At 41.0% G+C, this 24,870-nt stretch overlaps 1 protein-coding gene and 1 non-coding gene across 13 annotated transcripts in view; one reads left to right on the forward strand and one right to left on the reverse strand.

Moving 5' to 3' along the window:
- Positions 1-276: 276 nt before the first annotated feature.
- Positions 277-24,870, reverse strand: part of LOC129472916 (septin-7-like) — a 61,331-nt gene continuing 36,737 nt past the window's right edge. For 11 of the 12 annotated variants that reach the window (XM_055262895.2, XM_055262898.2, XM_055262897.2 and 8 more), the window contains one exon: positions 23,114-24,179. In XM_055262895.2, coding sequence (XP_055118870.1) covers positions 24,040-24,179 — 140 coding nt within the window. In that variant the 3' untranslated portion in view covers positions 23,114-24,039. Of the gene's footprint in view, positions 912-23,113; positions 24,180-24,870 lie in introns of those variants that run through there. The other variant, XM_063632192.1, reaches the window with a different exon arrangement.
- On the forward strand, positions 1,269-1,341 carry TRNAK-UUU (transfer RNA lysine (anticodon UUU)). The gene has a single exon. It is a non-coding gene; the product is annotated as a tRNA-Lys (tRNA).

Below are 24,870 nucleotides of genomic sequence, written 5' to 3' on the forward strand. Positions count from 1 at the left end.
CTAACATGGTGAAACCCCGTCTCTACTAAAATACAAACAAATTAGCCGGGCATGGTGGTGGACACCTGTAGTCCCAGCTACTCGGGAGGCTGGGGCAGGAGAATGGCATGAACCTGGGAGGCGGAGCTTGCAGTGAGCCGAGATCGTGCCACTGCTCTCCAGCCTGGGTGACAGAGCGATACTCTGTGTCAAAAAAAAAGGAGAAGCAGAAGAAGAGGAAGGAAGAAGAAGAAGAAGAGAAGAAGAAGAAGAAGAAGGAGGAGGAGGAGGAGGAGGAGGAGGAGAAGAAGAAGAAGAAGAAGAAGAAGAAGAAGAAGAAGAAGAAGAAGAAGAAGAAGAAGAAGAAGAAGAAGAAGAAGAAGAAGAAAGAAAGAAAGAAAATGATAAGGTGTTGAGGTGATGGATGCTTCGTTTTTCCTAATATGATTATTACACATTGTATGCCTGCATTAAAATATCCCATGTATCATATATATATACACACACACATATATATATTATACACCCATAAAAATTAAAAATTTTAAAAAGATCCATAGATGAATAAAAAATATATTTAAAAATAAAACAAGGAAAAAAGAAAGAAAAGATCCATTATTAATTACTGCCTTTGTCTATCGGTGTTTGGAGAATGAATATCTGGCAGAAAAAGGCTTGCTGTGTTTAACATCACTATTTCTAAAACCTTCAGACTGTGACCAGCAAAAGTGGCACTGAATGCTAAACCAAAAGACACTGTTACACGCGGTTTTCCCTCTCTGGCCAGCCAGACCGCGGGTCTGAGGTCCACTTGCCAACGTGATGCCTGGCTGACAGTTTCATCTACCAACAGAATGGGGTCCATTGTGGAATGTTCTCTTGCATCTTCAAATTCTTCCTCCTTCGTCTCTCTTCCCCTCTGCCTGCAAAGCCTGCAAGAAAGACATACAAGATAATACTGAGGGATACGAACAAAAGTAGCTCCACTATTGCCTCCAGAAGTTTAGGTTGCAGCTAATTGGCGAGAATGAAACCCTCTGTATCTAGCAACTCCGCAGTGCTTTACGTAGAAGACGCCCCATCTCAGGTTACGAAAATCTACAGAAAGGAGATGTTTAAAAAGAGAAAAGGAAAATGTTCCTAGCGATTATAATGTCTCTCTTAAACAGGGTCTTCGAAATGAGGAGAATTCAAGTAACGTGATTTGCAAATTGCAACATGAAACATAAAATGAATGGAACAAATGAAGAAATCTAGTTTAGATACTCCGTGGAAAAAGATGAGCAAGTACCTGGATAGCTCAGCTGGTACAGCATCAGACTTTTACTCTGAGGGTCCAGGATTCAAGTCCCTGTTCAGGCGAACTCTTTATCTATTTTACTCTAGATCAGGAGTCCCCAACCTCCAGTACACAGACCAGGTACCAGGCAGCGTGGCAGGAGAGCCAGCGAAGCTTCATCTGTACTTATACACCAACTCCCCATAGCTCTTAGACCACCTGAGCTCCCCTGCCTCCCAGGTAAGCGGAGGCATCAGATTCTCATAGAAGCCCAAATCCTATTGTGAACTGCGCATGAAAGGGATCTAGATTGTGAGCTTCTTATGAGAATCTAATGCTTGATGATCTGTCACTGTTTTCTATCACTGCCAGATGGGACCGTCTAGTTGCAGGAAAACAAACTCAAGGCTTCCAGTGATTCTACATTACGGTTAGTTGGATACTTATTTCATTATATATTACAATGTAATAACAATATAAATAAAGTGCACAATAAATCTAATGTGCTTGAATCATCCCCTATCATCCCCCCAGCCCCCGCTCCCTCATCCATGTAAAAAATTGTCTTTCATGAAACGGTCTCTGGTGCCAAAAAGTTGGGGCACTGCCGCCCTAGAGAGTTTATACCAATTAAGCACAGGAAGAGGTTCAGATACTTGTTTGTGCAGTGACTAAAACTTTGCTACTTTATGCTTTACAAATGTGGAATGATTTACATCATGAAATTACCAGCCCTAAGGGATTGCCTTAGTGAACTTGTTTTCCAAACACCAGAATACAGAAATCTAAACTATTTTAGAGATTGTTGACCTGGAGATTTGCATTTTTATGTACTTTTTAGAGAAGAATCTCCTTCAACGGTTGACTGAAAACAAAATCAATCAAAATTTCTAAACTCTAAAAACAGATAAAGAGATATTGAAAGCAGCAAAAGAGACAAAACACCTTACCTATAAAGAAAACCAATTTGCCTAACAATGGGTATCTTATCAGAAATTACAGAGGTCAGAAAGAGTGGCACAACAGTTTTCAAGGATGGAAAGAAAAGACTTGTTAATTCTGAATTCTATATCCAGAGAAAATATCCTTTAGAACTGAAGAAGAAATCAAGACATTTTCAGAGCAAAGAAAACTAAGATAATTAGCTGCTAGCAGAATTATCCTTTAAAAAATAGTTAAATTTCTCCAGACAGAAAAGAAATGATAAAAGAATAAATCATTGACATCAGGAAAGAAGAAAGAACATGGTAAGCAAGAAAAAAATGGATAAAAACAATAAATTTTCCTTTTTCTCTTGAGCCTTCTAAATTATATTTAACAGTTGAAGCAAAAAGTGTAACATGACCAGGTGTGGTGGCTCATGCCTATAATCTTACCACTTTGGGAGGCCAAGACAGGCAGATCACAAGGTGAGGAGATCAAGACCAGCCTGGCTAACATGGTGAAACCCCGTCTATACTAAAAATACAAAAAGTTAGCCAGGTGTGGTGGCACATGCCTGTAGTCCCAGCTACTGGGGAGGCTGAGGCAGGAGAATCACTTAAACCTGGGAGACGGAGGTTGCAATGAGCCAAGATCGTGCCACTACACTCAGGCCTGGGCGACGGAGTGAGACACTGTCTCAAAAAAAAAAAAAAAAGTATAATATGGTCCAGTGTGGTTCTAAATGTATGTAGAAGAAATAATTTAAGACAATTATATTACAAGTGGGAGAGGAAAAGTGACAAAAAGGGAGGTAAAAATGACACACGTCGCTTTAACTGATAAAATAATGACACCAGTACACAGTGATAAATTAAATAAATATCATGTAATACTTAGAAAAATCACTAAAAGAGTTATATAAAGAGATCATTTAAAAACACTACAGATAGGCTGGGCACGGCAGCTCATGCCTGTAATGCCAACACTTTGGGAGGCCAAGGGGGATCACCTGAGGTCAAGAATTCGAGACCAGCCTGGCCAACATGGTGAAGCCCTGTCTCTACTAAAACTACAAAAATTAGCTAGGCATGGTGGCACATGACTGTAATCCCAGCTACTTGGGAGGCTGAGGCAGGAGAAAAAAAAACCCACACACACAAAAAACACTACAGATAAATGACAATGAAATTCTAAGAAGTATACAAGTAGTCCATAAAGAAGGCTTTAATACATACATACATACATACATATCCCCACAAAATGGTAGTAACAGGGTACAAATAGAAAACAAACTGCTAGATTTAAGCCCTAACATATCAATAATTATATTCAATGTAAATGGTCTAAAGGTACCAATTAAAAGACAGAGATTAACAGAGTAGATTAGAAAATATAATCCAACTAAATGCTGTCTACAAGAAACTTATTTCAAATATAATTATATAGACAGTTTGAAATTAAGAGTATAAAAATGTATAACATTCAAATGCTAATTAAAAGAAAGCAAAAGTGAGTATATTAATATAATATGAACTTTATTTATCTATTTATTTATTTTTTTAGATAGAGTTTCACTCTTGTCACTCAGGCTAGAGTACAATGGCATGATCTCTGCTCACTGCAAACTCTGCCTCCAGGGTTCCAGTGATTCTCTTGCCTCAGCCTCCCATGTAGCTGGAATTACAGGCATGTGCCACCAGGACTGGCTAATTTTTGTATTTTTAGTAGAGACACGGTTTCGCCATGTTGGCCAGGCTGGTCTCAACTCCTGACCTCAGGTGATCTACCTGCCTCAGCATCCCACAGTGCTGGGATTACAGGCGTGAACTACCACGTCTGGCCTAAAATAAACTTTAGAACAAAGAAAAAAATTTAAAAATCCACCAAGAAGACATAACAATCCTAAATATGTATAAACCAGAGTTGCAAAATATATAAAGAAAAAAATTAAAAAATAGACAAATCCACAATTACATTAGAGACTTCAACACTTCTCTCACAATAATTGGTAGAAGAACTAACAGAAAATCAGCAAAGATATTGAAGAACTCAAAATCATCTTCAGCTAACAGAATTCAGTCAACATTTAAAGAAGAGTCCACACAAGAAAAGCAGAACACACAGAACACAGGTCAAGATAGAACATATCCTGGGCCATAAAACAAACCTCAAATTTAAAAGAATTAATTCATATGGTGTGATCCCTGACCACAATGAAATCAAACTAAAAGTCAATCACAAAAAGACAAGAGAAAAATATCCAAAACTTGTAAAATGAACAACACACTACTAAATAGTACACAGGACAAAGAGAAAGCCTTAGTACATATCAAAAAATAAATTAACCTGAATAAAAACGAAAGCACAATATATCAAAATTTTCAAGATAACCTAAAAAAAAAACAGAGAGAGAAATGTATACCACTAACTGCATACATTAGAAAAAAAGAGTCTCAAGCTCTTACTTGAAGAGCCCAGGTGGGAAAAAAGCAAAATAAACCCAAAGCAAATGGACAAAAGATAACAATAAAAATAAGAGCAAACTTCAATGAAACTGAACACACACAAAAAAAGAAAAACAAACAAAAAGCTAGTTCCTTTAGAAGATAAATAAAAGAAGACCTCTAGTAAAACTGAGAAATTTTAGGAAGAGAGATGACACAAGTTACCAATATCAGGAATAAAAAGGGGATATCACTATAGATACTGCTGACGTCAAAAGGATATGACTTTGGATGATTTCCTTTGAAAAACTTGGCTGGGTGTGGTGGCTCACGCCTATAATACCAGCATTTAAAAAACAATTACCTGGGCATGGTGGCGGGTGCCTGTAATTCCAGCTGCTCAGGAGGCTGAGGTAGGAGAATCGCTTGAACCAGGAGGTGGAGGTTGCAATGGGCAGAGATAGCACCATTTCACTCCAGCCTGGGCAACAAGAGCGAAACTCTGTCGCAGACCTTTTTCTCCCCCTTGTAAGGTCGGAGGCTTCCCAGGCAGGAAACAACATTTCTCTACTCTAGGTTTATCTGGCCTCACATCTCTCCCCAGTTGGGCCCAGACTCAGCCTATGCTGCAGAAATGTTTAAAGTCGAGCATGTGGAGAAGGAAAAAAAAAATGGAAAGTGATGTGGAAATTAAAACAGCAGCTACATCTGAATCTCAACATAGTGCTTAAAATGTACATAAACGATACTAGGAGTGCCCTGCACTTTTGTGAAAAGTTCATTTAGAAATAAACGGGAGAGAAGGTGGAGAGGAGCCAAGCACCAGCTGTCAGGGAAAGGGAAGAGGCAAGCTAGGGTTAAAAAATGAGGAAAGAAAAGCATCCTCAAGATTATTAGGAATATATATATATAATATATATTATATCCTAATAATACATAAGGATATATTATATCCTAATAATATAAATAAATAATTCATAATATAAATTGTTAATAAGTAAATATTTATAATTATATTATTTATTATATAATATTAACATAATATATTATTAATGTAATATTTTATATATCATATGTAGTATGATATATTATGCCCTAATATATAAAAATAATATTAGAATAAGGGAATACTATTGTTATGGTAAACTGAGGAACAGAGAGGCTGATATGGGAGAACAGTAGGATCTTTATTTTAAGGTACGAACCCCCTCAGTGGATTCACATCCAAAAAGCTGAGCACTGGCTGGGCCTGGTGGCTCACGCCTGTAATCCTAGCACTTTGGGAGGCCAAGGAGGGCAGATTACCTGAGGTCACGAGTTCGAGACCAGCCTGGCCAATATGGTGAAACCGCATCACTACTAAAAATACAAAAGTTAGCTGGGCATGGTGGCACACACCTGTTATCCCAGCTACTCGGGAGGCTGAGGTAGAATTGCTTAAGCCCAGGAGGGCTGGCAGTGAGCTGAGATCATGCCACTGCACTCCAGCCTGGCCGACAGAGGGAGACTCTGTCTCAAAACAAAACAAACAAAAAAAGCTGAACATTGAACAAAGACAGAGAGGGAGTTTTTATAAGCAAAACAAAGGCAGTTAATCATACAGTGTGTAACTTGTGGCCTTGCAGCTGCATCAAAAGAAAAACAAGAACTGGCTAAATACTGACATTTGTAAAACATAGTTATGCTTAAGAAGCCAGAGAAAGGAGTAACAGTAAAGAAATTTGTCTTTCTCTCTTTTTTTTCCCTTCGACCTTGCTCTTGCAGGGCAGGACAGGGGTTGCGTGTGTCTGGAACTCATTCCTTTGGCCTTGGCTTTTCGGACAGTGTTATAACTGTCCTTGAAATGAGCTGCTAAGCAGAGGAAAACTTGTTTCTTTTCTTTTTAACCTTTGCTTGCCTGTTACTTTTCTTGGAGTGAATGAATGCATATTTATTTTTAAATTTCTGCCTCACTATGAATAACTCTTTACACACAAATTTGAAAATTTAGATGAGATACATTAATTCCTTGAAAAACACAAATTAACAAAACTAACTCAATACGCAATACATTTTTTATAACCCCATAACTATTAAGGGAATTAATTTGTAACATAAATTTAAAAAAAATCAGGAATCTGGCTGGGCACAGTGGCTCATGCCTGTAATCCCAGCACTTTGGGAGGCCGAGGCAGGCGGATCACAAGGTCAGGAGATTGAGACCATCTTGGCTAACATGGTGAAATGCCGTCTCTACTAAAAATACAAAAAATTAGCTGGGCATAGTGGCAGGTGCTTCTGGTCCCAGCTACTCAGGAGACTGGGGCAGGAGAATGGCGTGAACCCAGGAGGCAGAGTTTGCAGTGAGCCGAGATTGTACCACTGCACTGCAGCCTGGGCAACAGAGCGAGACTCCATCTCAACAAAAAAAAGAAGTGCCTAAAGAATCAAAACAAGATCTACACAATCTATTCTGAAAAAAACAGAAGAGAACAGAAAACTTTCCATTTATTTATGAAGGTAATAGCATCCTGATGCCAAAACCAGGTAAATACAGTATAAAACAATGAGTATTGCATAAATACTTACCAAAATATTATCAAATGGAATTCAGCAATATATAAGAAGCATTATACACCATGACCAAGTGGGGTTTATTCCAGAGATGTAAGACTAGGTAAATTTAGAAACAATCACTGCAATCCACTATCAGGGGAACCAGCCCCCAATATTTCAACGTAGGTTATTTTCTATTTTCCCTAAGTGTCAGCCTCTCTGAGAAATAAAGAGTACAAAGAGAGAAATTTTACTGCTGGGTCTCCAGGGGTGACATCACATATCGGGAGTTTCCATGAGGTCCACCTGAGCCACAAAACAAGCAAGTTTTTATTAGGGATTTCAAAAGGGGAGGGGTGTAAAAATAGGGAGTGGATCACAGGGATCACATGCTTCAAAGGGCAATAAAAGATCACAAGGCAAAAGGGCAGAGCAGGATCACAAGGCAAGGGCGAAATTAGAATTACTGATGAGGATCCATGTCCCACTGGGCATGCATTGTCTTGATAAACATCTTAATAGGAAACAGGTTTTGAGAGCAGACAACAAGTCTGACTAGAATTTACCAGGCTAGAATTTCCCAATCCTAGTAAGCCTGAGGGCACTGAAGGAGACCAGAGCGTATTTCATCCCTTCTCTCAACCACATAAGACAGACACTCCCAGAGCGGTCATCTATAGGCCTATCCCTGGGAATGCATTCCTTCCCCAGTGTTATCAATTATTAATATTACTTGCTGGGAAAAGAATTCAGTGATATTTCTTGTACTCACACGTCTGTCTATAGGCTCCCTGCAAGAAGAAAAATGTGGCTGCATTCTGCCCACCCCTGCAGGCAGTCAGACCTTATGGTTATCTTTCCTTTTTCCCAGAAAATTGCTGTTATTCTGTTCTTTTTCAGGGTGCCCTGATTTCATATTGTTCAAACACTTATGTTTTACAATCAGATTTCATATTGTTCAAACACACATGTTTTACAAACAATTTGTACAGTTAACACAATCATCACAGGATCCGGAGGAGACATACATCCTTAGTTTATGAAGATGATGAGATTAAGAGATTAAAGTAAAGACAGGCATAGGAAATTATAAGAGTATTGATTGAGGAAGTGATAAATGTCGATGAAATCTTCATAATTTATGTTCAGAGACTGCAGTAAAGTCAGGCATAAGAAATTACAAAAGTATTAATTTTGGGAACTAATAAATGTCCCTGAAATCTTCACAATTTATGTTCCTCTGCTGCAGCTTCAGCTGGTGCCTCTGTTTGGGGTCCCTGACTTCCCGCAACAATCCATCACATTAACAGGCTAAAAAATAAAATCACACGATCATATCAAAGTAGAAAAAGCATTTGTCAAACTTCAATAGCTACTCATGAGAAAAAGTCTCAGAAAAATAGGAATAGAGAACAGCTAACACTGTACATCATGAAAAAGACAGAATGTGTATTAGTCCGTTTTCACACTGCTATGACAACACTATCCGAGACTGGGTAATTTTGTTTTTTTTAGATGGAGTCTTGCCGTGTCACCCAGGCTGGAGTGCAGTGGCGCACTTTCAACCTCTGCCTCCTGGGTTCAAGCGACTCTTCTGCCTCAGTCTCCTGAGTAGATGGGACTACAGGTGCAGGCCACCACGCCCGGCTAATTTTTGTATTTTTAGTAGAGACAGGGTTTCACCATATTGGTCAGGCTTGTCTGGAACTCCTGAACTCATGATCCGCCCGCCTCAGCCTCCCAAAGTGCTGGGATTACTGGTGTGAGCCACTGTGTTGGGCGAGACTGGGTAATTTATAAAGGAAATAGGTTTAATTGAGTGACAGTTTCACACAGCTGAGGAGGCTGCAGGAAACTTACAATCATGGCAGAAGGGAAATGGGAAGCAAGGACCTTCTTTACATGACAGAGGAAGAAAGAACTATGAGCAAAAGAGGAACTTGCCAAACACTTATAAAACCGTCAGATCTCATGAGAACTCACTTACTATTACCAGAACAGTATGGGGGAAGCCACCTCCATGATCCAATTACCTCCCACCAGGTTTCTCCCACAAAGTCAAAGGAATTAGAATAATTATTTAAAATCTAGGAGGAACAAGTAGTCTACCTGATTTCAAGACTATTGTAGTACATGGTTGTATTCTTGTACTATTGTATTATTACTACAGTAATTAAGACTGTATAGTATTGGCAAGGAGATGGGCATGTGGATTAATAGAGAGAATGGAAAAATAAACCCACACAAATATTCTCAACTGGTTTTTGACAAAGTTGCTTAAGTAGTAATTCCATGAAAGAAAAATAAGTCTCATGCCTTCACAAAAGAGAACTTAAAATGGATCACAGATATAAATGTAAAATGTAGAACTATAAAACTTTAAGGAAAAAACATGGAAGATAATCTTTCCGAACTAGGGCTAGACAAAGAGTTTTACAGTTGACAGTGAAACATGATCCAGAGATCTTGTAAAAGCTGATTCATGTTTCCTCCTTTCGTCTCGTGCTGTGTCAGTTGCTTTGGCTGGTACAGAAGCTGACCAAATAGAAATAGAAATAAGACAGCACTAAAGGCAATGAATTGGGTCATGTTTTTACTTTTTATGTGACAAAGAAATGACAGAATAGGTGGCCAGGTGCAATGGCCCATGCCTGTAATGCCAGCACTTTGGGAGGCCAAGGGGGGCAGATCACCTGAGGTCAGGAATTCGAGACCAGCCTGGTCAACATGGTGAAACCCCACCTCTACTAAAAATTAGCTGGGCATGGTGATGCGCACCTATAATCCCAGCTACTCAGGAGGCTGAGTCAAGAGAATCACTTGAACCCAGGAGGCAGAGGTTGCAGTTAGCCGAGATCACGTCACTGCACTCCAGCTTGGTGATAGAGTGAGACATTGCCTCAAAAAAAAAAAGAAAGAAAAGAAAGAAAAGAAAAAAAAGAAATGAGAGAAAAGGAAAGAAAGGGAGAGAGAGAAAGAGACAAACAGAGAAAGGAAAATAAAAAAGAAATGAGGAAAAAGAAAGAAAGGGAGAGAGAGAGAAAGAAAGAGAAAAAGAAGAAGAAAAGAAAGAAAGAAAAGAAAGAAAGAAAGAAAGAAAGAAAGAAAGAAAGAAAGAAAGAAAGAAAGAAAGAGAAAAACAGAAAGAAGAGAGAAAGAAAGAGAAGGGAGGGTAGAATGATAAGAAAGGAAAGAAATAAAGAAAATTGTCTTGAAAGAGTCTCTTGGCTCACAAGAACTCTGGTGAGTTCTTCTACAGGAAAATCAGTGTCTCTTGTGCGTGACCACCAAAATCACCTAACATATTGACAGTGTCAAAGAGATAATAAATCCACCCCCATCCCTGATGTAAGGCAAACACAAACCTCATTGGCTTTCCTAGGTGGTTTGAGTTTTTGGTTGAGAATAGGCAGGGAACCCCGGGAACAACTCTTCCTTCTCAGCAGGTGCCTGGTCCTGGACCCCCTTCTTAAACCTCTAGAACAGTGCTTCTCAAACTTTAGCATCAGAGTCACTTGAGGGCTTATTCAAGCACAGGCGGCTAGGCCCCACCCTCAGCAATTCTGTTTCAATAGATCTGAGGTTGGGCCTGGAATTTGGCCTTCTGCTTGTAGAACCCTAATCCCTCACCCCTTACTCTCCTATGCAGTGTCCACTGTGACTAACATGCCGCTATTTGCTTAAAGTGCCTGGCGAGAACCCGTGGATAGTAGGGGAAAAAAAAGTATGAAATGAAAAGAAAATGTCTGCATTACCTTCCTTAAAAAAAAAAAATGTATCTTATAACAAACATAAGATTGGCCCCTGGGGCACACAGCCAGTCTTAAGCTAAACAGGTTTCACTAAACAATATCCCTCCTGTATGCATGTTATGGATATTTCCACTGAACAAAAGAATCAAGAAGTAAGGACAGCCTAGCCTGATAGAGTGTTAGACTGGTGGACTGATGACAAACATCGTACTCTGTTGCCTCTCAAAGACACTTTTGATTCAACAGCAAACATATACACAGAGGACAGCAATTTTGAAACATACAGCATTGGAAACACCTAAAAATTATCATCAGTGGATAGGATTTCCTGGGAGTTTCCTCGTCATGCAATGTAGTTGTGATGGAATTGACAGAGAAAGAACAAAAATGTTTGTTTTGTTTTTACCTGAGGAAGTGCTCAACACACCTGCGATCCACTCACCTTTTACTTTGCGTCTGTTTTCCATTGTGACAGAAAAACTTTTCCTACTTTTTCCCATGAGTCCTCTGTTGGCTGTTTTTTGGTTTGTTTTGTTTTTTGTTGCTGTTGTTGAGACAGAGTCTTGCTCTGTCGCCCAGGTGGGAGTGCAGTGGCGCGATCTCGGCTCACTGCAAGCTCCGCCTCCTGGTTCACGCCATTCTCCTGCCTCAGCCGCCCAAGTAGCTGGAACTACAGGAGCCCGCCAACATGCCTGGCTAATTTTTTGCATTTTTAGTAAAGACAGAGTTTCACCGTGTTAGCCAGGATGGTCTCGATCTCCTGAGCTCATGATCCGCCCGTCTCGGCCTCCCAAAGTGCTGGGATTACAGGCGTGAGCCACCGCGCCTGGCCCATTGGCTGTTAAGAGAGGTTTCCAGGCAATGTTTTATTTTAACAAGGAAAATGGAATGGCTGAGGAAATACAGGAAAATGAATCAATTTTATGGAATATCAGTAAGGAATGTTGATCCGTATTGGTTTCTGCTCCTCGCATGTTGAAGGCCTCTAATTCCCCAACAGTCTTTGTTCGGTCATCCAGCATCCTTTCACTTCCATCTCAAAAGGCTAGAGAGCCACAGCAGTCCTTGTCTCAGTATTGGATCACACTTGTGGCTGTGCTCTCTGAGCACGCTGACAGGGAGAGACTGGAGGATAAATCAGCGGACAGATATTTTCGCTCTGTTCTTTGGCCCAGAAAACAAAACTAATGTAAAAAAAAAAAAAAAAAAAAAAAAGGAAAACAAAGATGATGCCAGGAGCGGTGGCTCACGCCTGTAATCCCAGCATTTTGGGAAACTGTGGCAGGTGGATCACCTGAGCTCTGGAGTTCGAGACCAGCGTGGCCAACATGGTGAAACCCCGTCTCTGCTAAAAATACAAAAATTACTCAGGCCTGATGGCACGCGCCTGTAATCCCAGCTGCTGAGGCAGGAGAATCGCTTGAACCCGGGAGGCAGAGGTTGCAGTGAGCCGAGATCGCGCCACTGCACTCCAGCCTGGGCTACAGAGCGAAACTCCGTCTCCAAAAATAAATAAATAAATAAATAAATAAATAAATAAATAAATCGAATGCCTGCGGGCACTTTTCCCCCTTCTTCTTTGTCTTTCCTTCTCTTTAATCATAGTACAAAATGAGAGTGAATGTGAACTGCTTGTGAATGTGCACACTTTTGTTTGGGTTCAAGAGACCCTGTTGGGATCCCATTCTTCATTCTTCCTCATTTCTTTTTCACCTTCCTTTTGCCGTCGCTATCACCTTCGATGATGTTGAAGCTCACAGCATAGAGATGGGTTATAAATGGAGGAAACCCCTTGGGTTACGTCTTTATTGTCTATATGTGCAGAAATAGGATAGAAAAAGGTGTGGAGGCAGAAGTCTATGTTGCTTGAAAATTAGGTTTGAGCACTGCCAGAGCAAAACCACCCTTTGGAGGTGCTGGGGATCGAACCTGGGGCCTCATACATGCAAAACATGCAAGCTACCACCGAGCTACACCCCCTTCCTGAAAAGCCCTTTTTGTAATAATTTTCAGGAGGTAACTTTCTTTTTCTGGGTATTATGGAGCATCTGCAACTGCTGTGAGTAGAAGATACTTGGTTCTAATGGGGGATACAAATTATTTAGAATACTGTATACGACTTGAAATGGAAGGCACCTGTAATCCCAGCTACTGGGGAGGCTGAGGCAGGAGAATCTTTGAACCCGGGAGGCAGAGGTTGCCGTGAGCCGAGATCGCGCCACTGCACTCCAGCCGGGGAGTCGGAGTGAAACTCAATTTCAATCTCAATAAAATAAAATAAAATAACTTCCTAGGTTTAAGACTTTAAATAATTTATTTAATGTCAGCACTTCATGGAAGACTTCAGTGGAATATGCAACCAAAGGACAGAGTGATGCATATATATATGTGTGTGTGTGTGTGTGTGTGAGTGTGTGTGTATTACCTTTATCGGATTTTCAACAGCAAAAAATTGGAGTTCTGTACACCCTTCTGGGATTGGCATGCAAGTGTTTTATAAGGGTTGTATTAGCTGGGCGCTGTGGCTTATGTCTGTAATCCCAGCACTTTGGAAGGCCGAGGGAGGCGGATCACCTGAGGTCGGGAGTTCGAGACTAGTCTGACCAACATGGAGAAACTTCATCTCTACTAAAAATACAAAATTAGCCAGGCATGGTGGCACATGCCTGTAATCCCAGCTACTCGGGAGACTGAGGCAGGTGAATCACTTGAACTCAGGAGGTGGATATTGGGGTGAGCTGAGTTCGCTCCATTGCACTCCAGCCTGGGCAACAAGAGTGAAACTCCATAAAAATAAATAAATAAATAAAAATAAGGATTCTATTAGACAAAACTGAAAAAAAGACCTACTGAAACCAGGGACCTTTAGATCTTCAGTCTAACGCTCTCCCAATTCAGCTATTTTGGCTGCTCTGAACCTATTCTTTTAGCTATTTCTTCAAAATATAAAAACTGTCATTTGTAGGGTCAGTATATCTTCCAATTCTGTTGTCTTCAATATCACCTGTAATTCACTCACCCCTTCACCCCCAAAATACAGATTCTTCTCCAATTTATGTCTCAAAATAGGACCCAATTTTAAGGACAATGAATGGGTTAGCAAAAGTCGGGGAAAGAAAAGGCAAAGGTGAAGAATATATCAAAGAAAGAACATGCTTCCCTACATAGTCACTGCTCAGAAAACCAAGGGAATTCAAAAGAAAATTTTCTAGGATTCTCCTTTTCTCTGGGCTCTTGTTTTTCCATCTTGCTCTTCAACAGCATGGCAAAAGGAACAGAGGATTATTGGGCACATTAATATGGTGGTGGGTTTATAGCTTCCAACTAAAGACATCCTGAGCGAGACAATTCATTTTCCCTATTCCCTTCCTTTCACTGGTCTCATGCTGACACATCCACCTTGGGTGATACAGAGACCTAGGGAGTGGAAATGGAAAGTATGTTTATTTTAGTGTGACCACGCAAAACATGTTTTTAAAAGGAGAAAAGTATAGAATGGTGAGAATTGTGAAAAACAGATGAACGTGTATGCTTTTGAACCCTATACAAGCCAAGGACACACTACTACTGAGCCACACCTCTCGCTACAGAAACGTGTGATCTTTTTTGACGCATTAGTCATATTTCTGAGAGGTCTTCAAAGACATGATAAGTTGGCCGCATAGAAAATCCACTGTCTCATATCTCACTATTTCTTACCTCTAAACTATATCCCTTGAAGCTGCTAGGAGAAATGTAAGAGAATCACAGACCAAATCACACTGTTTCTGCTTCTAGAACATTTCATCCCATCAGTTTTATTCTGAGGTTTCCTCTCCAGCAAACTGCCTGGGGGCATTTTCTCCCACAGCCAACAGGTAAGATGTCCAGATGGAACTTTCTCTGGAGTCTTCAGCCTGTCTGTCTCCATTTCTTCTCTTTCATCTGCTTACAAAGTTTTTCAAGCCCCATCCTCTTTAAGAACAGATGATGATGAGCCACAGTCTAGGAGAAGATATTTCAATACTTATATTTTACTAAGGATCTTTATCTGGAATATGTTAAGAACTTCTACAAAGCACTAAGAAAAAGACTAAAACTTCAATAAGAAAGAGCAAATTAATATGCACTTCACAAAAAATTGCTATTGAGTAATATAAAACATGCTTGACATCTTTTGCTATAAAGGAAATGCAAATTAAAAACTCAACAAGGCTGGGCACGTTGGCTCACACCTATACTCCCAGCACTTTGGAAGGTCAAGTCAGGTGGATCACCTGAGGCCAGGAGTTCAAGACCAGCCTGGCCAACCTGGTCTCTACTACAAATACAAAAATTTAGACAGCCGCATGCCCCTGTAGTCCCAAATACTCAGGAGGCTGAGTATCTCATGAGATTATCATGAGAATATCATATCATGAAAACCTCTTTATCCTGGGAGGCAAAGGCTACAGTGAGCTGAGATTGTGCCACTGCACTCCAGCCTGGGCAGCAGAGCAAGACACCATCAAAAAATAAACAAACAAACAAAAACAAAAAACCACACACAAAATAATACTGCTCTTCATTGGAATCATTTAACCTAAAAAGTAGATAATATCAAGTGTTGCTGAGTATGTGAAGCAACACAATTGCTGAGTATGTGAAGCAATTGGAACATGCATACATGCTGATGAGACTGTAAACTTCTATATCTACACTGGGAAACTATCTGAAACTATCAACTAAAACTGAATATATATATATAAAACCTATGACCCCAAAACTAGACAGTTACATTTATACCCAAGAGAAGTGCATGAGCACTTCCCTTGAAGGACATGTATCAGAACATTTACAGCAGGATTAGACATTTCAACCAAAAACTAGGGGTGCTGCAAATGTACTTGGACAGTAAAACGAATTAATAAATCATGATGTACAGTATTTGGATAATGGAATACTCCAGAGCAATAGAAAATAACTACTGCTACTAGCAGCAATATATAGAAAATGAATCTAATTTTTTTTTTTACAAAAATTGAGTGAAAGAATCCATACTCAAATGAATACAGATTTGCTATGGTTTGAAAGTGTCCCCTCCAAAGCTTGGGTGTTGCCATGTGATAATTATCAAGAGATAGGGCCTTTAAGAAGATTAAGCCATGAGGGTTCCTTCCTCATGAATAATATTAGGTACCCTTATAGTTAGACTTGACAAAGGAAGTTCATCTCTCTATTGCCCTCAGTTTTCTGCCCTGTGAGGACACAACAAAAAGGCCATCACCAGACACCAGAGCCAGTGCCTTGATTTTGGACTTCTCAGCCTCCAGAACTGTGAGAAAATAAGTTTCTGGGCCAGGCGCCCTGGCCCTCTCCTGTAATCACAGCATTTTGGGAGGCCATGGTGGATGGATCACCTGAGGTCAGGAGTTCAAGACCAGCCTGGCAAACATGGTGAAACCCCATCTCCACCAAAAATACAGAAAAATTAGCCAGGTGTGGTGGTACTCGCTTGTAATCCCAGCTACCCAGGAGGCTGAGACAGGAGAATTGCTTGAACCCAGGAGGCAGAGGTTGCAGTGAGCCAAGATCACGCCACTGTACTCCAGCCTGGGCAACAAGAGTGAAACTCTGTCAAGAAGAAGGAAAGGAAGAAAGAAAGAGAGAAAGAGAGAGAGAGAAAAAGAGAGAGAGGGGGTGGAGCCAAGATGGCCGAATAGGAACAACTCCGGTCTCCAGCTCCCAGCCCCAGCGACACAGAAGACGGGTGATTTCTGCATTTCTGCTTGAGGTACCAGTTTCATCTCACTAGGGAGTGCCTAAAAGTGGGTGCAGGACAGTCGGTGAAGCGCACTGTGCATGAGCCAAAGCAGGGCGAGGCATTGCCTCACTCGGGAAGTGCAAAGGGTCAGGGAGTTCCCTTTCCTAGTCAAAGAAAGGAGAAACAGACGGCACCTGGAATATCAGGTCAGTCCCATCCTAATACTGCACCTTTCCAACAGGCCTGGAAAACGGCACACTGGGAGATTGTGTCCCGCACCTGGCTCAGAGGGTCCTATGCCCATGGAGTCTCGCTGATTGCTAGCACAGCAGTCTGAGATCAAGCTGCAAGGCAGCAGCGAGGCTGGGGGAGGGGCGCCCGTCATTGCACAGGCTTGCTTAGGTAAACAAAGCAGCCAGGAAGCTCGAATTGGGTGGAGCCCACCACAGCTCAAGGAGGCCCGCCTGCCTCTGTAGGCTCCACCTCTGGGGGCAGGGCACAGACAAACAAAAAGTCAGCAGGAACCTCCACAGACTTAAATGTCCCTGTCTGACTGACAGCTTTGAAGAGAGTAGTGGTTCTCCCAGCACGCAGCTGGAGATCTGAGAACGGACAGACTGCCTCCTAAAGTGGGTTCCTCACCCCTGAGCAGCCTAACTGGGAGGCACCCCCCCAGTAGGGACAGATTGACACCTCATTCAGCCGGGTACTCCTCTGAGACAAAACTTCCAGAGGAACTATCAGACAGCTGAATTTGTGGTCTCACGAAAATCCACTGTTCTGCAGCCACCGCTGCTGACACCCAGCCAAACAGGGTCTGGAGTGGACCTCTAGTAAACTCCAACAGACCTGCAGCTGAGGGTCCTGTCTGGTAGAAGGAAAACTAACAAACAGAAAGGACATCCACAGCAAAAACCCATCTGTACATCACCATCATCAAAGACAAAAAGTAGATAAAACCACAAAGATGGGGAAAAAACAGAGCAGAAAAACTGGAAACTCTAAAAAGCAGAGCACCTCTCCTCCTCCAAAGGAACGCAGTTCCTCACCAGCAACGGAACAAAGCTGGATGGAGGATGACTTTGAAGAGTTGAGAGAAGAAGGCTTCAGATGATCAAACTACTCTGAGCTACGAGAGGAAATTCAAAACAATGGCAAAGAAGTTAAAAACTTTGAAAAAAATTAGAAGATTGGATAACTACAATAACCAATGGAGAGAAGGGCTTAAAGGAGCTGATGGAGCTGAAAGCCAAGTTTCGAGAACTACGCGAAGATTGCAGAAGCCTCAGTAGCAGATGCGACCAACTGGAAGAAAGGGTATCGCTGATGGAAGATGAAATGAATGAAATGAAGCGAGAAGGGAAGTTTAGAGAAAAAAGAATAAAAAGAAATGAACAAAGCCTCCAAGAAATTTGGGACTATGTGAAAAGACCAAACCTACGTCTGATTGGTGTACCTGAAAATGATGGGGAGAATGGAACCAAGTTGGAAAACACTCTGCAAGATACTATCCAGGAGAACTTCCCCCATCTAGAAAGGCAGGCCAACATTCAGATTCAGGAAATACAGAGAACGCCACAAAGATACTCCTCGAGAAGAGCAACTCCAAGACACATAATTGTCAGATTCACCAAAGTTGAAATGAAGGAAAAAATGTTAAGGGCAGCCAGAGAGAAAGGTCGGGTTACCCACAAAGGGAAGCCCATCAGACTAACAGCTGATCTCTCGGCAGAAACTCTACAAGCCAGAAGAGAGTGGGGGCCGATTTTCAACATTCTTAAAGAAAAGAATTTTCAACCCAGAATTTCCTATCCAGCCAAACTAAGCTTCATAAGTGAAGGAGAAATAAAATACTTTACAGACAAGCAAACGTTGAGTGATTTTGTCACCACCAGGCCTGCCCTAAAAGAGCTCCTGAAGGAAGCACTAAACATGGAAAGGAACAACCGGTACCAGCCACTGCAAAAACACGCCAAATTGTAAAGACCATTGAGGCTAGTAAGAAACTGCAGCAACTAACGAGCAAAATAACCAACTAACATCATAATGACAGGATCAGATTCACACATAACAATATTAACGTTAAATGTAAATGGGCTAAATGCTCCAATTAAAAGACACAGACTGGCAAACTGGATAAGGAGTCAGGACCCATCAGTGCGCTGTATTCAGGAAACCCATCTCACGTGCAGAGACACACATAGACTCAAAATAAAGGGATGGAGGAAGATCTATCAAGCAAATGGAAAACAAAAAAAGGCAGGGGTTGCAATCCTAGTCTCTGACAAAATAGACTTTAAACCAACAAGGATCAAAAGAGACAAAGAAGGCCATTACATAATGGTAAAGGGATCAATTCAACAAGAAGACCTAACTATCCTAAATATATATGCACCCAACACAGGAGCACCCAGATTCATAAAGCAAGTCCTGAGTGACCTACAAAGGGACTTAAACTCCCACACAATAATGATGGGAGATTTTAACACCCCACTGTCAACATTAGACAGATCAACGAGACAGAAAGTTAACAAGGATATCCAGGAATTGAACTCAGGTCTACATAAAGTGGACCTAATAGACATCTACAGAACTCTCCACCCCAAATCAACAGAATATACATTTTTTTCAACACCACACCACACCTATTCCAAAATTGACCACATAGTTGGAAGTAAAGCTCTCCTCAGCAAATGTAAAAGAACAGAAATTATAACAAACTGTCTCTCAGACCACAGTGCAATCAAACTAGAACTGAGGATTAAGAAACTCACTCAAAACCGCTCAACTACATGGAAACTGAACAACCTGCTCCTGAATGACTGTTGGGTACATAATGAAATGAAGGCAGAAATAAAGATGTTCTTTGAAACCAACGAGAACAAAGACACAACATACCAGAATCTCTGGGACACATTCAAAGCAGTGTGTAGAGGGAAATTTATAGCACTAAATGCCCACAAGAGAAAGCAGGAAAGATCCAAAATTGACACCCTAACATCACAATTAAAGGAACTAGAAAAGCAAGAGCAAACACATTCAAAAGCTAGCAGAAGGCTAGAAATAACTAAAATCAGAGCAGAACTGAAGGAAATAGAGACACAAAAAACCCTTCAAAAAATTAATGAATCCAGGAGCTGGTTTTTTGAAAAGATCAACAAAATTGATAGACCACAAGCAAGACTAATAAAGAAGAAAAGCGAGAAGAATCAAATAGATGCAATAAAAAACGAAAAAGGGGATATCACCACCGATCCCACAGAAATACCATCTACCTTCAGAGAATACTACAAACACCTCTATGCAAATAAACTAGAAAATCTAGAAGAAATGGATAAATTCCTCGACAAATACACCCTCCCAAGACTAAACCAGGAAGAAGTTGAATCTCTGAATAGACCAATAACAGGTTCTGAAATTGTGGCAATAATCAATAGCTTACCAACCAAAAAGAGTCCAGGACCTGATGGATTCACAGCTGAATTCTACCAGAGGTACAAGGAGGAACTGGTACCATTCCTTCTGAAACTATTCCAATCGATAGAAAAAGAGGGAATCCTCCCTAACACATTTTATGAAGCCAGCATCGTCCTGATACCAAAGCCTGGCAGAGACATAACCAAAAAAGAGAATTTCAGACCAATATCCTTGATGAACATTGATGCAAAAATCCTCAATACAATACTGGCAAACTGAATCCAGCAGCACATCAAAAAGCTTATCCACCATAATCAAGTGGGCTTCATCCCTGGGATGCAAGGCTGGTTCAACATACACAAATCAATAAATGTAATCCAGCATATAAACAGATCCAAAGACAAAAACCACATGATTATCTCAATAGATGCAGAAAAGGCCTTTGACGAAATTCAACAACGCTTCATGCTAAAAACTCTCAATAAATTAGGTATTGATGGGATGTATCTCAAAATAATAAGAGCTATCTACGACAAACCCACAGCCAATATCATACTGAATGGGCAAAAACTGGAAGCATTCCCTCTGAAAACTGGCACAAGACAGGGATGCCCTCTCTCACCACTGCTATTCAACATAGTGCTGGAAGTTCTGGCCAGAGCAATCAGGCAGGAGAAGGAAATAAAGGGTATTCAATTAGGAAAAGAGGAAGTCAAATTGTCCCTGTTTGCAGATGACATGATTGTATATCTAGAAAACCCCACTGTCTCAGCCCAAAGTCTCCTTAAGCTGATTAGCAACTTCAGCAAAGTCTCAGGATACAAAATCAATGTACAAAAATCACAAGCATTCTTGTACACCAATCACAGACAAACAGAGAGCCAAATCATCAGTCAACTCCCATTCACAATTGCTTCAAAGAGAATAAAATACCTAGGAATCCAACTTACAAGGGATGTGAAGGACCTCTTCAAGGAGAACTACAAACCACTTCTCAATGAAATAAAAGAGGTTACAAACAAATGGAAGAACATTCCATGCTCATGGGTTGGAAGAATCAATATCGTGAAAATGGCCATACTGCCCAAGGTAATTTATAGATTCAATGCCATCCCCATCAAGCTACCAATGACTTTCTTCACAGAATTGGAAAAAACTACTTTAAAGTTCATATGGAACCAAAAAAGAGCCCGCATTGCCAAGTCAATCCTAAGCCAAAAGAACAAAGCTGGAGGCATCACGCTACCTGACTTCAAACTATACTACAAGGCTACAGTAACCAAAACAGCATGGTACTGGTACCACAACAGAGACATAGATCAATGGAACAGAACAGAGCCCTCAGAAATGATGCCGCATATCTACAACTATCTGATCTTTGACAAACCTGACAAAAACAAGAAATGGGGAAAGGATTCCCTATTTAATAAATGGTGCTGGGAAAACTGGCTAGCCATATGTAGAAAGCTGAAACTGGATCCCTTCCTTACACCTTATACAAAAATTAATTCAAGATGGATTAAAGACTTAAATGTTAGACCTAAAAGCATTAAAATCCTACAAGAAAACCTAGGCAATACCATTCAGGACATAGGCGTGGGCAAGGACTTCATGTCTAAAACACCAAAAGCAATGGCAACAAAAGCCAAAATTGACAAATGGTATCTAATTAAACTAAAGAGCTTCTGCACAGCAAAAGAAACTACCATCAGAGTGAACAGGCAACCTACAGAATGGGAGAAAATTTTTGCAACCTACTCATCGGACAAAGGGCTAATATCCAGAATCTACAATAAACCCAAACAAATTTACAAGAAAAAAACAAACAACCCCATCAAAAAGTGGGCAAAGGACATGAACAGACACTTCTCAAAAGAAGACATTTATGCAGCCAAAAAACACATGAAGAAATGCTCATCATCACTGGCCATCAGAGAAATGCAAATCAAATCCACAGTGAGATACCATCTCACACCAGTTAGAATGGCCATCATTAAAAAATCAGGAAACAACAGGTGCTGGAGAGGATGTGGAGAAATAGGAACACTTTTACACTGTTGGTGGGACTGTAAACTAGTTCAACCATTGTGGAAGTCAGTGTGGCGATTCCTCAGGTATCTCGAACTAGAAATACCATTTGACCCAGCCATCCCATTACTGGGTATATACCCAAAGGACTATAAATCATGCTGCTATAAAGACACATGCACACGTATGTTTATTGTGGCACTATTTACAATAGCAAAGAGTTGGAACCAAGCCAAATGTCCAACAACGATAGACTGGATTAAGAAAATGTGGCACATATACACCATGGAATACTATGCAGCCATAAAAAAGGATGAGTTCGTGTCCTTTGTAGGGACATGGATGAAACTGGAAAACATCATTCTCAGTAAACTATCGCAAGGACAAAAAACCAAACACCGCATGTTCTCATTCATAGGTGGGAATTGAACAATGAGAACTCATGGACACAGGAAGGGGAACATCACACTCCGGGGACTGTTGTGGGGTTGGGGGAGGGGGGAGGGACAGCATTAGGATATACACCTAATGCTAAATGACGAGTTAATGGGTGCAGGAAATCAACATGGCACAAGGATACATATGTAACAAACCTGCACATTGTGCACATGTACCCTAAAACCTAAAGTATAATAAAAAAAAATAAAGAAAAAGAGAGAGAGAAGAAGGAAGGAAGGAAGGAAGGAAGGAAGGAAGGAAGGAAGGAAGGAAGGAAGGAAAGAAGGAAGGAAAGAAGGAAGGAACGAAAGAAGGAAGGAAGGAAGGAAGGAAGGGAGGAAGGAAGGAAGGAAGGAAGGAAGGAAACAAGTTTTTGTTCGTTACAATTTACCAGTCTTGAGTGATTTTGTAGCAGCCCCAGATAGACTACCATCATTTGATATGATCCATTTAAAACATAGGAAAAATAATCTATGGAGGTGGAGGTCAGAGTTAGGATTAATTGAGATGAGGCAAAAGGCAGCTGTTGGTTGCTGAAAAATTCAGTATCTTGGTCTGAGTTTTGGTTTTATATATATATAAGCCATAAGCTGAATAGGTTTCATGCGTTTTATTTTATATAAATGAAGGCTTAAATTTAAATACAAGGAAAAAAAAAGAAGGTTCTCCTAGATACTTCCTATCCTCCAGTACATTCTCTCTCTTCCTTAGGGTTGTTTTGTTTTGTTTTTGAGACGGAGTCTCGCTCTGTTGCATCCTGAAGATTATCAGGACTTCGATGGACTGGATGGTAGAGTGAGTCTAAGCGCCACATCCCTCCGTTGCTTCCTCTGGGTACGAGGGAAGAGAGGTACGTTTCTTGTCCCTAGGGAGGTAGGCTCGAAATGAACCAGGAGGGGACCTGGTTCATTTCAGCCAGGCTGTCATGGCTTCCAGAGCACCTCGCCGCTATTTCCGTCGCTCAACAGACAGGCTGAGCTCTTTGGAGGAGTACACGATGTTGGGTTTTGGTTTGCGCTTCAGGAACTGCTGATACTGTAGCTTCTGAGGGAGCTGCAGGGATTTCCCGATTTCCTGCGTGCCTGTGTTAAAAGTTAGAAGCGGGATCTGCTGGCATCTTTGAGACTGAGCCTGACGGTGGAAACATCTAATTTTATTAGTTTTTGCTTGAAATGCAAAAGATGAGAAAAAAAGTTCCCGTTTGCTCCACATATTTCTCTTAGAATGAAGCCGACTGAAAGTTAACTTAACCCTGAAGAAATTCCCCCTGGCGTTTGCAAAGAGCTCCTTTACCCTCACGTCCAGCTTGGCTCAAAAGGACTCTAAAGAGCCCGAGAGCTGCTGCAGAAAGGCGGAGGCACAGTACAATCGGTGTTAACTACGTGTGCAGCCACTGTCTCCTTAGTCATATTACAGGTGCAGAGGCAGTATAGGTGGATCCCTCACAAGTCGAGTGGGTTGACCTCAGATTGACTTTAGAGATGGTTTGTGACCACCTGATAGATGGTAGCCGTTACAGCATTAGAAAGTGAGTAAAAGAAAGGATGCATACGGAGGCCCACACGCTTGCTTGGCTTCTGCAGATGGAGAGAGAGAGGTCGCTTTTCTGCCTTCTGGGTGTTGAGTAACATTTTTTTTTCCTTTGTTGGCATGAAATAGAGCTGAAAATAAAAGCAGACTTTCTTTTAACAAGATAGTATTAACATGCTTGCAGAGCATTTCCCTGTGGATTTCTGCTTAGCACGGTGATACCACAAAGAGCTCTAATCTGGAGGTATGGGTTGTTCCCTAGCTTAGAAGGAGGTCAATCCTGGAGAGTAAGTACAGTGAGGTACAAAAGGATCCTTTGGGATTGGAAGAATAAGCGTTCATTACTTTTATTTATGTAAAACAACAAAATGAACTTTCTCCTATACTGACTGACCTTGGCCCCTGGAGTTCAGAGTGTTTGCATCTCACACCAGAAGCTTCCTCAGAGGACCCAAAGAAGTACTTTTTACTTCCGCCAAATTTCAGCTGAGGTGATTGCTATCTTTTCATCATTTGCTGTGTGTTTGTAGTTAAATCGTTTAAGTTTCAGAGTTTGCGGATCTCCATTGGAAAAAGTGACCATCAGCACATCAAATAGTCAACCCCTGGCAGTGTAATCTTTTAGTGAAAGCTTGTAGGGCTTCTGCAACCAGGTTAGGGGGAGTTAGAAAAGGAAACAGAAAAGGACTTGAGCCTTTTAGCTTCCGATCTGAAATCAGACTTGGGCCACACAGTTCTATGGTTTCTGATGATTTCATTTACAGCTAGAAATAGGCTGAATGGCAAGGAATACTATTTGCTTCCCCCATACGTGGTCCATGT

This window comes from Symphalangus syndactylus, chromosome 23, assembly GCF_028878055.3.
Source record: "Symphalangus syndactylus isolate Jambi chromosome 23, NHGRI_mSymSyn1-v2.1_pri, whole genome shotgun sequence".
Lineage (NCBI taxonomy): Eukaryota > Metazoa > Chordata > Mammalia > Primates > Hylobatidae > Symphalangus > Symphalangus syndactylus.